This window comes from Dendrobates tinctorius, unplaced genomic scaffold (genome assembly GCF_039654945.1).
Source record: "Dendrobates tinctorius isolate UK_male_01 unplaced genomic scaffold, ASM3965494v1 ptg000021l, whole genome shotgun sequence".
NCBI lineage: Eukaryota > Metazoa > Chordata > Amphibia > Anura > Dendrobatidae > Dendrobates > Dendrobates tinctorius.
The window spans coordinates 17,114,980-17,127,995 of record NW_027361689.1 but is presented as its reverse complement, the minus strand read 5'-3'; the positions used below and the strand labels follow the sequence as shown (position 1 = coordinate 17,127,995).

Below are 13,016 nucleotides of genomic sequence, written 5' to 3'. Positions count from 1 at the left end.
TTATAAACCTGTAATGAAGCCGGAAAATGTTGTAAATCCTTAATGGATTTAGAAAAAGTCCAAATTCAACAAAAAATAGAAATCAGTAAACTTGTTAATTTAAACTGAAAAATTCACTCATGGCGCGCGCAACCCTGCCAACCACGTGACTAATCGTTACGTCATCCCAACGCGGATAACCACAAGACGGCGCTGTTGTTTTAGTAAACGTTTTGCCAACCAGCCGTGTTTTCTCATTACGTCATCCCAAAGCGCGGACAACCACAAGATGGCGTCGCTTATCAGCTTTTCTACTACAACTTCCTACTTCCTGTCCATGTGGTTGTGTGTTCGGCTCGGAGCAGGCAGTGCCTGCTGTGTTATCCGGGGATGAGGCGCCGGTAGTCTCCGTACTTTGCGGCCATGCAGGTGTCTAATGTGAACGACGTGAAGATCTACAGCCTGAGCTGCGGAAAGTCCCTGCCGGAGGTGAGTGACTGCTGCCGCCGTGTAGGGGCCGTGCAGACCCCCAACAAGTGCTTCCTGCGGGTTATGTGCGCCCATGAGAGTTCTTAAAGGGATGTTCCAATCTTAGTGTTTCTATGACTTTCAGTCAATGTAGTGGTCGCAGCCTGGGACGCGTGACCCCGTTCTTGTGATTGGCGGGGGTCTCAGCGATCGAGCCCTTATTAGTGGTCGTAGCCTGGGACACGTGACCCCGTTCTTGTGATTGGCGGGGGTCTCAGCGATCGAGCCCTTATTAGTGGTCGCAGCCTGGGACGCGTGACCCCGTTCTTGTGATTGGTGGGGGTCTCAGCGATCGAGCCCTTATTAATGGTCGCAGCCTGGGACACGTGACCCCGTTCTTGTGGTTGGCGGGGGTCTCAGCGATCGAGCCCTTATTAGTGGTCGCAGCCTGGGACACGTGACCCCGTTCTTGTGATTGGTGTGGGTCTCAGCGATCGAGCCCTTATTAGTGGTCGCAGCCTGGGACAGATGACCCCGTTCTTGTGATTGGTGGGGGTCTCAGCAATCGAGCCCTTATTAGTGGTCGCAGCCTGGGACCCGTGACCCTATTCTTGTGATTGGTGGGGGTCTCAGCAATCGAGCCCTTATTAGTGGTCGCAGCCTGGGACACGTGACCCTATTCTTGTGATTGGTGGGGGTCTCAGCGATCGAGCCCTTATTAGTGGTCGCAGCCTGGGACAGATGACCCCGTTCTTGTGATTGGTGGGGGTCTCAGCAATCGAGCCCTTATTAGTGGTCGCAGCCTGGGACAGATGACCCCGTTCTTGTGATTGGCGGGAGTCTCAGCGATCGAGCCCTTATTAGTCGTCGCAGCCTGGAACACGTGACCCCATTCTTGTGATTGGTGCGGGTTGCAGCAATCGAACACTTAATCCCCTGACCTGCCAGTGATTGGAAAGGTCAGGTATGCAGCATCGATCTTGGTAGTCTGTGGCCAGCAGACGGTAGCCCTGCGCTCTGCCTCCTACCTGCCGGCATCCTCAGCTCCTCTTCTGATCTTTAGACCCCCATGATGTCGTGACATCACAGCGTGACACTTGTATTGATGTTGTGGGGAGCAATCAGAATAGACGCTGGGGATTCTGACTATATGAGGTTAGCAGGGCTCTGGTCCGGCAACTGACTTCCCCGCTGGACCGGGGTCTTACAAGCTTTAACCGTTCAGGAACTGTGTGACGCAAAACGTCGTTATTGGGTAATGACATGAATCCGTCTTCTCTTCCAGTGGCTTTCTGATCGGAAGAAGAGGGCACTGCAGAAGCAAAATGTTGGTAAGTATGAGAAGTGCATGGAAACCAAATAAAGGAGTCGTCCTTGTATTTGGGACAATCCCTTCTTAAATGCTGTTGAGTAAAAAAAAGTCTACTTTTCTCCTGCACTGGAGCCTCTCTAGTGATGTCTGTGCCGAGTCTCCCGACTCCATGTGATATAGTTATGCCACGTCGGTGCCACGTGAGCCCTGTAGCCTATAATGGGCGCTTCGTTCACATTTCCCTGCAACACAACTCGGCTGTAACATGAAATGTTTTCTTAGATGTTCGGAGGAGGATCGAACTCATCCAGGACTTTGAGATGCCCACGGTCAGCACCAACATCAGGGTCTCCCGCGACGGGCAGTACATTATGGCCACCGGTGAGTGAGTGAATGATGCTTTTCTTCTGCCTTTATGGATAGTGTGCAGTGAAGGTGGCGTCCATGACCTTTCTGCTTGTCTCTTTTTCAGGAACGTACAAGCCTCGTGTCCGCTGTTATGACACTTACCAGCTGTCTCTGAAGTTTGAGAGGTGCTTGGACTCGGAGGGTAATCATCGTTCCCCACGGGGGGCTGTCTTATCGATAAAACCTGTTTTCTGATACTCTATGATCGAATAGCCAGACCCAAGGTTGGCTACTTTAACCCCTTTCCGATATGTCACATGTCATGGTGTGGGAGTAAGGTGCAGGCTCAGGAGCTGAGCCTGCTGTACACATTGCAGGCAAAGGCCGCATTATACAGCCGGCACCTGCCCTCTACACGTCGGACAGAACTTACCTTAGGGAGAACAATGCGATCTGCAATCCGAAATATGACATGCACGATCGACATTTCTCCCAACTATCAGTCAGCCCGAGCTTCCCATGCACATCAGACCATCGGCCGAACTCCTCAATACCTACAGATTCTGCTGACATAAGTCAAATGTGACCTTAGTGGCCACTGCTGGGCACAGTAGCACACCTGATCTTCTGGCACCCACCGATGAGCTGGAAACTGCTCCAGCAGCGTCAGGAACGAACCAATATATGGGCAGAGCACAGCGGTTCTATACATTATAGTGACCTCTGCCAGTTACTGCACTTTATCGACCAGTAAGTTCTGGACTCCCCGTTTTTTTAATAAAATATATATACATATTTGGCAACACCAATCAAATTGAAAAAAATGTTAATAACTGTTGGGAAAATAATACTCTCTCCTGGTATCATCAGAACGATACTGACCTGTAGAATCGCGCTGCCAGTTCATTTTTATTGTACATTGAGCTCTGGAATAATGAAGCAAAAACTTTCAGATTTGCTTTATTTTTCACTATTCAGCCGAATTTACAATTTATTTCCCGTTTTTTAGTACATTTTATGGTTTGCTGATGTTATTCAAAACTATAACTCGTCCCTCACAAAAAGGAACAAGTCCTCATATTTGTTACGTCCAAAGAAAAATAAGTCACCTAGAAGAATAGGAGGGGAAAAAGTGCAAAAAGGAAAACTGTCTCCAACAGAAAGGGTTCTGCTATGTGTATCGGGGATTAGTGAGCAATCTCTGGGGGTCTGTGAATGTGAGCCGTGACATCCCCTATTGTTAATGCTGGATAGAGATGTTATGAGGCGTGAGCTGAGCAGGAGACGTAGTGGTCAGTGTGGAAAAAATGCAAGATGGCAGATAAGAGTGGGTCAGTTTCTGATAACACATCCCTTTAAGACCCGGCATTATATACAGGAACCATTTCTAGGGCAGCAAAGAGAATTGTTACTTTTTTTTTTTAATAAGAAAAGTATGTTCGCCATAAGCGTTCCAGACACAGAATTGTGAATGCAGCTCTGGAGTAAAGGGGTATTCCCAAGAATGAATTTTGTTATTTATTTTTAAACCTACATACCTTCCCGGTGTCTAAGCACAGCTGAACCCGCTGCGAGACGTCGCTCTTCTTTCCCTGCGTCCTCATTCCTTCTGGATCACAGAATTGGGTGGCGTGGGTGGTCCTGCATCGCCTGCTACTCGACCGCTGATTCACAACATTTCCCAGAATTGTTTTTCCATGTCTCCCTGTTTGGTTTCCATCGGCGCTTTGCTGGTGCTGTTGTGCGGAGCGGTGATACAAAGTGGGGAGCTTAGATCTTCCTGCGCTCGCTTGCCTCCGCAGCCGGGCAGGCTCGGCACTGCACTCGCTCCTCCTGTTCTGCCAAGGCGGGCAAACCATGCGTCCCCAAATACTGTGCAAGCTCGACCCTAACCAACAACCAGAATCACTCTGAGGACGAGGTATAAACTCACTGTTACATCTGACCACATTCTTTTATTTGCAAATAAGATAGAACGAGACGTATCTTTGATTCTGGGACTACCCCTTTAACTCTGCGTCATTATAACGGCACAGCTACTCACCTCTCATTTTTCCTTTTCAGTGGTTAAATTTGACGTCTTATCAGAAGACTACTCAAAGGTACGAGCCTGCATGGGGTCCCATTACCGTTCACGGGGGTCTCGGGGTGTGTGGGGGTGAGGGTGTGATATTCACATATGGCAGAAATGTTTCATCGTGGTTCATTAAAACCCCGAGCACATCCTGCCCCGTCCATGTGTAGCAGAACCTTCGACATAAAGGGGTTGTTTTCCTCGTAGACCTTTGTGGGATACAATGCACAGGATGACGGATACAGGTCATGACTTTTATAGAGGTGAACGAGGAGTGCCGCACATGGGCAGCCATCCCTGCAATCAGCAGAGCATGAAGGGGTGGGTGGTCATCTAATGAGCACCCCTTTTAAACAATGGGGGGTTGAGGACAAAGGGCACAGGAGAAGTCTGGGGGCACGAGGGGATGACTTTATGTTGCACGTACCATACAGTAGCTGCTCCTTCATCTTGGATAAAATTGCAAAGTGACCGGTCAGCAGATGTTGGAGGGGCTGCAGTTTTTGGCATCACATCCTAATCCCTTGGGCAGTATTTTGGACACTTGGCGCACCAAGCCTCACATAGGATAGGTTACTGTGCTCTCATACTGGAATCTGTGCATAGAAATATCACATCAGGCATCGGTATGTCAGCGATGGCGGCCTCACTGATCGGAGGAGGCGGCTCATCCTCTCGTCTCTCCTGTTTCAGCTCCTCTTCCTCTACAGCAACCGATACGTGGAGTTCCACTCGCAGCACGGCTTCTACTACAAGCTGAGGATACCAAAGTTTGGCCGAGATTTTTCCTACCACTACCCGTCCTGCGATGTGTATTTTGTTGGAGCAAGGTAAGAAAATGAGGAGCCGCGTCGCTACATTGGACAATCCCTTTTTATTTCGTAGGACCCCCGCTAATGAACTGATCACAGGGTGTTCCTCTGCCTCTATGGGGCTACCATTTGAGGACCCGTGTATGCACTGGGACAGATCTTGGCAATTATTTCAGTTATAGCCATAAGCCTCTCATGCGCCTGACAAAGCCCAAAAGTGTCCTTTTCGCCTCCCATTGGCCTCGTGTGTCATGTCTACTCACTGTGAGCCAATACTTATTTATTGGGACATGTGTGCTAATGTATAGCTATAAAGTGACATCCGCAGGAAGTTTATGTTGAAAAATATGAATTTCCGACAGTAAACTAGAGCTCGCCTCTATCTATCTATCATATATATATATATATATATATATATATATATATATATATATTGAACTTTCCTCTCTTTTCAGTTCTGAAGTCTACCGGTTAAATTTAGAGCAAGGACGCTACCTAAATTCCCTACAGACTGAAGCTACGTAAGTTGCAGTAAAAGCCACCGGGTGGCACCAGACTGTCACGTAGCAATGAATGCACTCGCGCTGCAGATCATGCTTTTGTACAGGAGTTTATTTAGGACTTTTTCTTGATTTTAGTGTTTTGTTGTTTTTTTTTTCTCTTCTTTATGTATACAATTATGCCTATATAATTTTTTTTATTTATTTATTTTTTTAGGCAGATTAACGTTTGTGACATCAATCCTGCGCACCATTTATTTGCTGCCGGCACAATGGAGGTAACGCTTGTTCCACTTGGCTGCCAAGCTGCCTTTTCTCACCTACATTGCTGATCTCTTGGCTTTTGCATGATGATTGAATTTGTTTTAATCTTCCAAATATCCCCCCTCCCATAGGGTAAAGTGGAATGCTGGGACCCCCGGATGAGGAGCCGTGTGGGGATTCTGGACTGTGCCTTGGGCAGTGTAACGGAGAACACGGAGTAAGTGCAATGACAAGCTGCAGCTCATCACTGGCTGGTAGATCGTTATCGGCTCACGTTAATTGATCCTTGTGTTTCCGTACTTTTTTAATTTGCTCATTTTTTTTTATTTTGTGCAAAATTCACAAACCATGTAAGCGACTTAGAGGGGAAAAAGGCAAATGATGAATCATCCCTTTATCTTTGTTACATGGATGATATCAGTATTGTGTGTCTGTGTCTCTTCTTTCAGAATTGAGGGTTTACCGTCTGTCTCTGCTTTGAGGTTTAATGGCCCCTTGCACATGGCTGTGGGCATGTCCACCGGACAGGTAAGGCGATGGCGTTGACTGTAAGGCTCTGTGCACATGTTGCTTTTTTTTCTTTTTTTTTCTGTTCAGTTTTGTCACAAAACCTGAAGGAGTTCCTAGTCCGATGAGTGAATGAGATTCCTGAACCCTCATGCACACGTTGCTTATTTTTTTCCTTGCAAACATAAATCTGCGGGATGTCGATTGTTTTTGCTGAAGATTTCTTTATGAGCGCGGAAAAATCAGCCAAAATATATTATACACTGCATTTTTTTGCCGAGAGATGCATAATACCCCCCAAAATCCAATTATGACCACGGGTCCTAGTTTATTGTACAGAAGATAAACTGAATTCTATTTAATCCCTTCATGACATTCACTGTGTATATATGATGCATGTTGTGTCTCACCCTTTGATGTAGGCTTCGGCGCTGAGCCCGCATCTTTTCCTGCACGTGTCAGCTGAGGAAATCAGCTGACATGTGCCCCTAACAGCCGCGGGTGGAATGGCGATCCACCCATGGCTGTTAACATGTTAAATGTCATTGTCAATCTCTGACTGTTTCATTTAACATGCACATGCCTGAAGCCTATCACTAATCCCGCCTATCGGCGCCCGTGTCACTAATCACGCCTATCGGCGCCCGTGTCACATGACCGTGGGTCACTGATGGGTTGGCATGACTGCGAAATTGCAATAACAGGTGATCTAAACATCGGATGTACACCAAAATGGCATCACTAAAAACTTCAGCTAGGGGTGCAAAATATAAGCCCAGCGCCAGATCCCTAAAAATGGAGACACTGAGTCTCGGAAAATGACGCAGTATTTTTCTTTTTACAATTTTTTTTTTTTTTTAACCACTTCGATAAAAAAGAACCTAGACATGTTTGGCATCTACAAACTCGTAATGACCTGGAGAATCATAATGGCAGGTCAGTTTTATCATTTGGTGAACATGGTAAAAAGAAAAAAAAAAAATTGTAGAATTGCACTTTTTTTTTTGCAATTTCGCTGCACTTGGAATTTTTTCCCCATTTTCCAGTACACCATATGGTAAAATCAATGGTGTCGTTCAAAAGTACAACTCGTCCCGCAAAAAAAAACAAGCCCTCACATGGCCATATTGACCGAAAATTAAAAAAGTTATGGCTCTGGGAAGAAGGGAAGCAAAAAAACAGAAAAGGCCTGGGGTGAAGGGGTTAATAGTAGTAAAACTAGTCTAGTTAACCCTGTCAGGGTGGGTACATTTTTTTTTTCTTTATCGCTTTATTGGGGGACACAGATTACCATGGGTGTATGCTGCTGCTGCTAGGAGGCTGACACTATGCAAAACAAGAAAAATTAGCTACTCTCTCGGCAGTATACACCCACCGACAGGCACCAAGTACCTCAGTTTGTGCTTAGTGTCTGTGGGAGGCGGACCGGGATCTCCCAGATCCGCTTTTAACGATTTCTTTTTTAGGCTTTAGTTGTGTGTATTAATCTTTTCCGTTTATTTTTCAGATTCAGCATCGGGAAACGGGGTGTAAGTTCACCCTGCTTTTCCCATATCAGGCGGCTGAGCGAGCAATGTGGTAGTGCCCACATCGCAACTCTCAGGACCGCAGGCAGGACCTTTTCCCTATCACCCTCAGGTGCTATGGGCTGATGACGGTGGCCGGTCCTAGCCGATTCCCCTCCTCACCCCTCTCCCGGGACAGGGTTGAGAGGAAGACGGCGGTCACCAGCGATGACTTTTCTCCTTCCAGCAAGAAATTGGCGCTGTCTTCTGCACTATGGGGACATGGTGCGGGTACAGAGGATTTTTCTCTCCCAGCGGCCTGCCCTTTATTCGTGGGTCCCTGCGGTCATCCTCTTTCAGGGACATCAGGTAAGCTGTCTGAATGTCCCCTCCAGCCCCGCAGTCAAATGGACCTATGCTGACCCATTCAACCTGCAGCGTTCCACAGGCACCTCTGTAGCAGTTCAGCCCCGGTTTGAATCTCCCACCCTGCTTTCTTTTCAGATGGCATTTATCAGGACTGGCTCCTATAATAGCCGGTTTGAATTTCCCGCCCCTTTTTTCCCCGGGCGCACGCCTCGCCTTCCATCGCTCATCTTCGGGGGGGGCTCAGCAGTGTTTTTTTTTTTTCTGCGGGCAGCAGTTACCTTGTTCTTTCACATGTCTGCGAGCTCGCGGGCGCCGGGTGCGCCGTCCAACATTAGTCTCGGGGGGGGAGACGCACTTTAACTTTCACTTTCTTTTTGCAAGCTCCTTCCTCCCTCTCTGCGCGCGCTTTATTCGCGCCTTTTTTAGCCCATCACGGGGCTGGTTTCTCTTCGGCGGTGTCAGTCTCTCCCTTTAGCCGCGCCCCCCCTCGGTCTTCATCCACTCACGCGGCTCGGCTGTTAAGCCCCGCCCACCGCTAGCGTTTTTCCTGTCATTTCTGGGAGATCACTCTCCCTTCACCGGATCCCTTCTTGGGGGACACAAGGTGTTTGCTCCGCATCTGAACTGCGGTAGGCTCGGCGCTGCTATAGTTTGACGCTACACTTAGCTCCCCACGGCAGTTCCCTATCAGGTTAATGCTACTGCCGCATAAACATATGCCCAACCCTGCAAGGGCTCTCTGTTCTAGACCCACCGCTATTCACTACGCCTGCGCGCGCTGTAAAAAGAAGTGGGCATCAGGTCAGCTGTCTCCTTTCTGCCCGTCCTGCAGCCCTTCCAACGTGTCTGCCCCCCAGGAGCACTCCGAGCCTCGAAATGAGAGCACGCCACCACCTGAGAGGGCCGTTGCAATGTCTTAGTCGGTCTCTGATTTGACTAAAGTTTCTCAGTCTCTGGTCCAGGTCTTAGAACGATTACCTCAGCTATCTACGGCCACCTGTGCGCCAACCGCCCCTCACGGTGAGTCGCCTGCACCTGACCGCGACCTTCAGACGGACAGGCCGGGTAGAGGTTCTAGGAAGCGGGCTCTGTCTGGCTCTTCTTCCAGCTCGCAAGGTCCTTCCGCTTCACCCAGGCTACGCTCCTCGTCTCCCTCATCAGCAGACGACCATAGGTCAGACGACGACTCCCAATCTGGATCTGACTCAGAGGCGGACAACATGGCTAGAACACGGGACATGGTGGATAGTCTCATATCGGCTATCATCCAAACCCTCAAAATAAAGGAGGATAAGGCACTCCCTCAGGAATGCTCTGTTTCTTTTAAGCGAGCGAGGCCTCCCTCTCGTACCTTTCCTTATCACAAGGAGTTTGACACTTCCTTAGCCAATCACTGGGAACACCCTGAGAAACGTTTTTCAGGCCGCAAGTACTTAGATGTCCTATATCCCTTCGATGCGGATCTAGTCACAAAATGGACCAAAGCTCATGAGGTAGATGTTCAATTTTCCCGTCTTTCCTGTAAGACGGTTCTATCCCTCCCGGACGGAGCTTCGCTTAAAGATCCGACAGGCAAATAGAATCTCTGGCTAAGTCAATTTTTGAGGCATCCGGCGCCTCCTTCTGTCCTATTTTCGCTTCTGCTTGGGTGGAGAAGGTCATTTCAGCTTGGGCAAAAATTCTCCGCAAGGGCATCTTAGCGGCAGCACCTCAGGACGAGCTGGCAGATTTGGCAGACCAAATTAATCATGCGGGTAAATACCTTTTGGCCGCCTCCTTGGAGGCGGCCGGGTGCGTAGCAAGAGCTAACAGCAACATAGTAGCCATACGCCACATCCTTTGGCTGAAGTCGTGGAGTGCGGACACCACCTCTAAAAAGTCGCTCAACAACCTGGCTTTTCAAGGCTCTAGGCTCTTTGGCGCCAAGCTGGATCAGATAATTTCGGATGCCACTGGTGGTAAAAGTACCTCCCTTCCTCAGTCCCGGCCTAGAAGGTTTTTCAACAGAAAGGCCGTTTATATCCTTTCGCCCCTTCGCTTCCACAGAAGGTTCATCCCAGCAGGACCGGCCCTTCGCTTCCAGAGACCGGAGGAAACATCATATAAACCCGCTCCCTGCTGGAGGTCAAGAGGTCAGCCCTCCAGGCCTTCAGGCTCCCGGTCCGGCAGATTTTCCTCTAAGTGACGGATCACCCCCCACCTGGACATTCTTCCAGGGTGGGAGGCAGACTTTCCTCTTTCAAGGACGCGTGGCTGTCTGTTGTCGACGACGCTTGGGTCAGGGAAATCATCACTTCCGGATACAAGATCGAATTTTCTCCCCCCGTTATCGTTCCCGTTCCTTCAAACGAACGGTTTTCAGGGTTCTACTCAAATCTCTTCGTAGTCCCGAAAAAAGACGGCTCTCTTCGTCCAATCTTGGACCTCAAGTTGCTCAACCGCCACGTGAGGGTTCTCCACTTCAAGGTGGAGTCCCTGCGCTCGGTAATAGCCTCGATGGAACCCTGAGAGTTCCTCTGCTCTGTGGACATACAGGATGCCTACCTCCACATCCCTATTTGTCTGCAACATCAGAGATATCTCCGCTTTGCGATTCAGGGCAATCACTATCCGTTCACGGCCCTTCATTGCGGCCTGGCCTCCGCTCCCCGTGTCTTTACGAAGGTGATGGCAACAGTCATGGCCATCCTTCGATCCAGGGGGATTCTCATCATCCCTTATCTGGACGATCTCCTGATCAAGGGCTCGTCCCGCCAAGACTGTCTTCAAAGTCTTCAGATAACCCTGGATGCTCTCGGCCGCCTCGGATGGATAGTCAACAAAGAGAAGTCCATCCTGCACCCTACCCAGCGTCTGACCTTTTTGGGCATGGAATTCGACACGGATCTAGCTTGGGTGTTTCTACCGAAAGACAAATTTTCAGCCCTTTGCAAGGGGATCCCTAAAACGCTCAAGGACAATTCCCCTTTGGTCCTGCATGAGGGTCCTGGGGAAGATGATAGCTTCCATGGAAGCAGTGCCTTTCGCACAATTTCACACTCGCTCTCTCCAGCTATTCCTCCTTTCAGTCTGGGACAAGACTTCGTTTTCTTTGGACTGTCCCATTCTTCCGCTCACAGTAAGACAATCGCTGACTTGGTGGACATTGCCGGCATCAGTTCTGCAGGGAAGGTCCTTTCTTCCGCCTCAGTGGCGAGTCATCACCACCGATGCCAGTCTCCTAGGATGGGGGGCAGTTTTCCACCGGAAAACGGCCCAAGGGCACTGGAGCGCCCAGGAGACTCTGCTTCCCATCAACCTACTGGAAATCGGAGCAATCTTCCTTGCTCTACTTTGTTGGCAGCCTCTCCTCGTAGGCAAACCAGTCCGCATTCAATCAGACAACGCCACAGCCGTGGCGTACATAAACCATCAGGGCGGTACTCACAGCAGGTAATGTCAGAAGTGGCAAAGATACTGCATTGGGCAGAGCGTCACGTTCCGGCGATCTCCGCCGTTCACATTCCAGGGGTGGAAAATTGGGCTGCCGATTTCCTGAGTCGCCAGGGTCTAGCGTCAGGCGAATGGTCACTTCACCCCACAGTCTTCAATCAGATATGCCAGCATTGGGGCATCCCGGACGTCGATCTCATGGCATCTCGGATGAACAACAAGGTCCCTCTTTTTGTAGCCAGGTCCAGGGATCCTCTAGCCGTCAGTTGCGATGCCCTGGTAATTCCGTGGTCCCAGTTCCAACTGCCTTACCTGTTTCCTCCCCTTGCCCTGATCCCAAGGGTGGTCAAGAAGATAAAGTCAGAAGGCATCCCAGTAATTCTGGTGGCTCCAGACTGGCCAAGACGACCTTGGTACGCGGAGTTGGTGAACATGCTCGCGGACGTCCCCTGGAAGCTTCCAGACAGTCCAGATCTCTCGCAAGGCCCCCTTTACCACCAGAATTCTCAGTCTCTGAGTTTAACGGCATGGCCGTTGAGGCCGCGATTCTGAGAGAATCAGGGTTTTCTAGCCGGGTCATTCAGACCATGATCAGAGCTAGGAAGCCAGCCTCCTCCCGCATTTATCATAGGTACTGGAAGGCTTTTTTCCGTTGGTGCGATGATAACGATGTTTTTCCATTGTCGTTCTCCATTCCATCCATACTTGGCTTCCTCCAGTCCGGTTTGGATGCGGGCCTGTCCCTCGGTACCCTCAAAGGCCAGGTATCTGCTCTGATGATCCTCTTCCAGAAGGATCTGACCTCCTTACCGCAGGTGAAGACGTTTCCCCAAGGAGTCGCCCATGTGGCTCCTCCTCATCATTCTCCGATAGATCCGTGGGATCTCAACCTCGTTCTTGGCGCTCTCCAGAAGGCGCCAGTCGAACCTATCCAGGACATTCCTCTGTCCCTTCTCTCATGGAAGGTGGCTTTCCTATAATCGCCATTACATCCATCAGGAGAGTTTTTGAGCTGGCGGCTTTATCCTTTCGTTCCCTGTACCTAATCCTCCACCAGGATAAGGTCATGCTCAGGCCAGTTCCTGGCCTCCTTCCAAAAGTGGTTTCCCCGTTTCATATTAACGAGGATATCGTCCTTCCCTCGTTTTGTCCTGCGCCTGCTCATCCTCTGGAAAGGTCGCTCCACAAACTGGATGTAGTGAGAGCCTTGCGTGTCTACCCTGCCAGGACCGCTTCTTTTCGCCAATCTGATTCCCTGCTTGTCATCTCTGAAGGTCGCCGGACAGGGCTTCCGGCATCCAAATCCACTATCGCTCGCTGGATTCGTTCTACCATTCTGGAAGCCTACCGACTTCAGGAAAAACGGCCCCCTCCGGGAGTGAGAGCCCACTCCACCCTGGCTGTAGGGGCTTCTTGGGCTGTGCGGCACCAGGCTTTGGCCTTACA

General features: G+C 49.7%; 1 protein-coding gene across 1 annotated transcript in view; it reads left to right on the top strand.

The window, feature by feature from the left end:
* Positions 1-248: 248 nt before the first annotated feature.
* Positions 249-13,016, top strand: part of NOL10 (nucleolar protein 10) — a 57,241-nt gene continuing 44,473 nt past the window's right edge. Inside the window, exons 1-10 of the mRNA XM_073568226.1 lie at positions 249-468; positions 1,733-1,778; positions 2,042-2,140; positions 2,232-2,309; positions 4,172-4,209; positions 4,875-5,011; positions 5,449-5,514; positions 5,711-5,771; positions 5,889-5,974; positions 6,207-6,285. Of these exons, the coding sequence (XP_073424327.1) occupies positions 403-468; positions 1,733-1,778; positions 2,042-2,140; positions 2,232-2,309; positions 4,172-4,209; positions 4,875-5,011; positions 5,449-5,514; positions 5,711-5,771; positions 5,889-5,974; positions 6,207-6,285 (756 nt within the window). The 5' untranslated portion in view covers positions 249-402. The remainder of the gene's footprint in view (positions 469-1,732; positions 1,779-2,041; positions 2,141-2,231; positions 2,310-4,171; positions 4,210-4,874; positions 5,012-5,448; positions 5,515-5,710; positions 5,772-5,888; positions 5,975-6,206; positions 6,286-13,016) is intronic.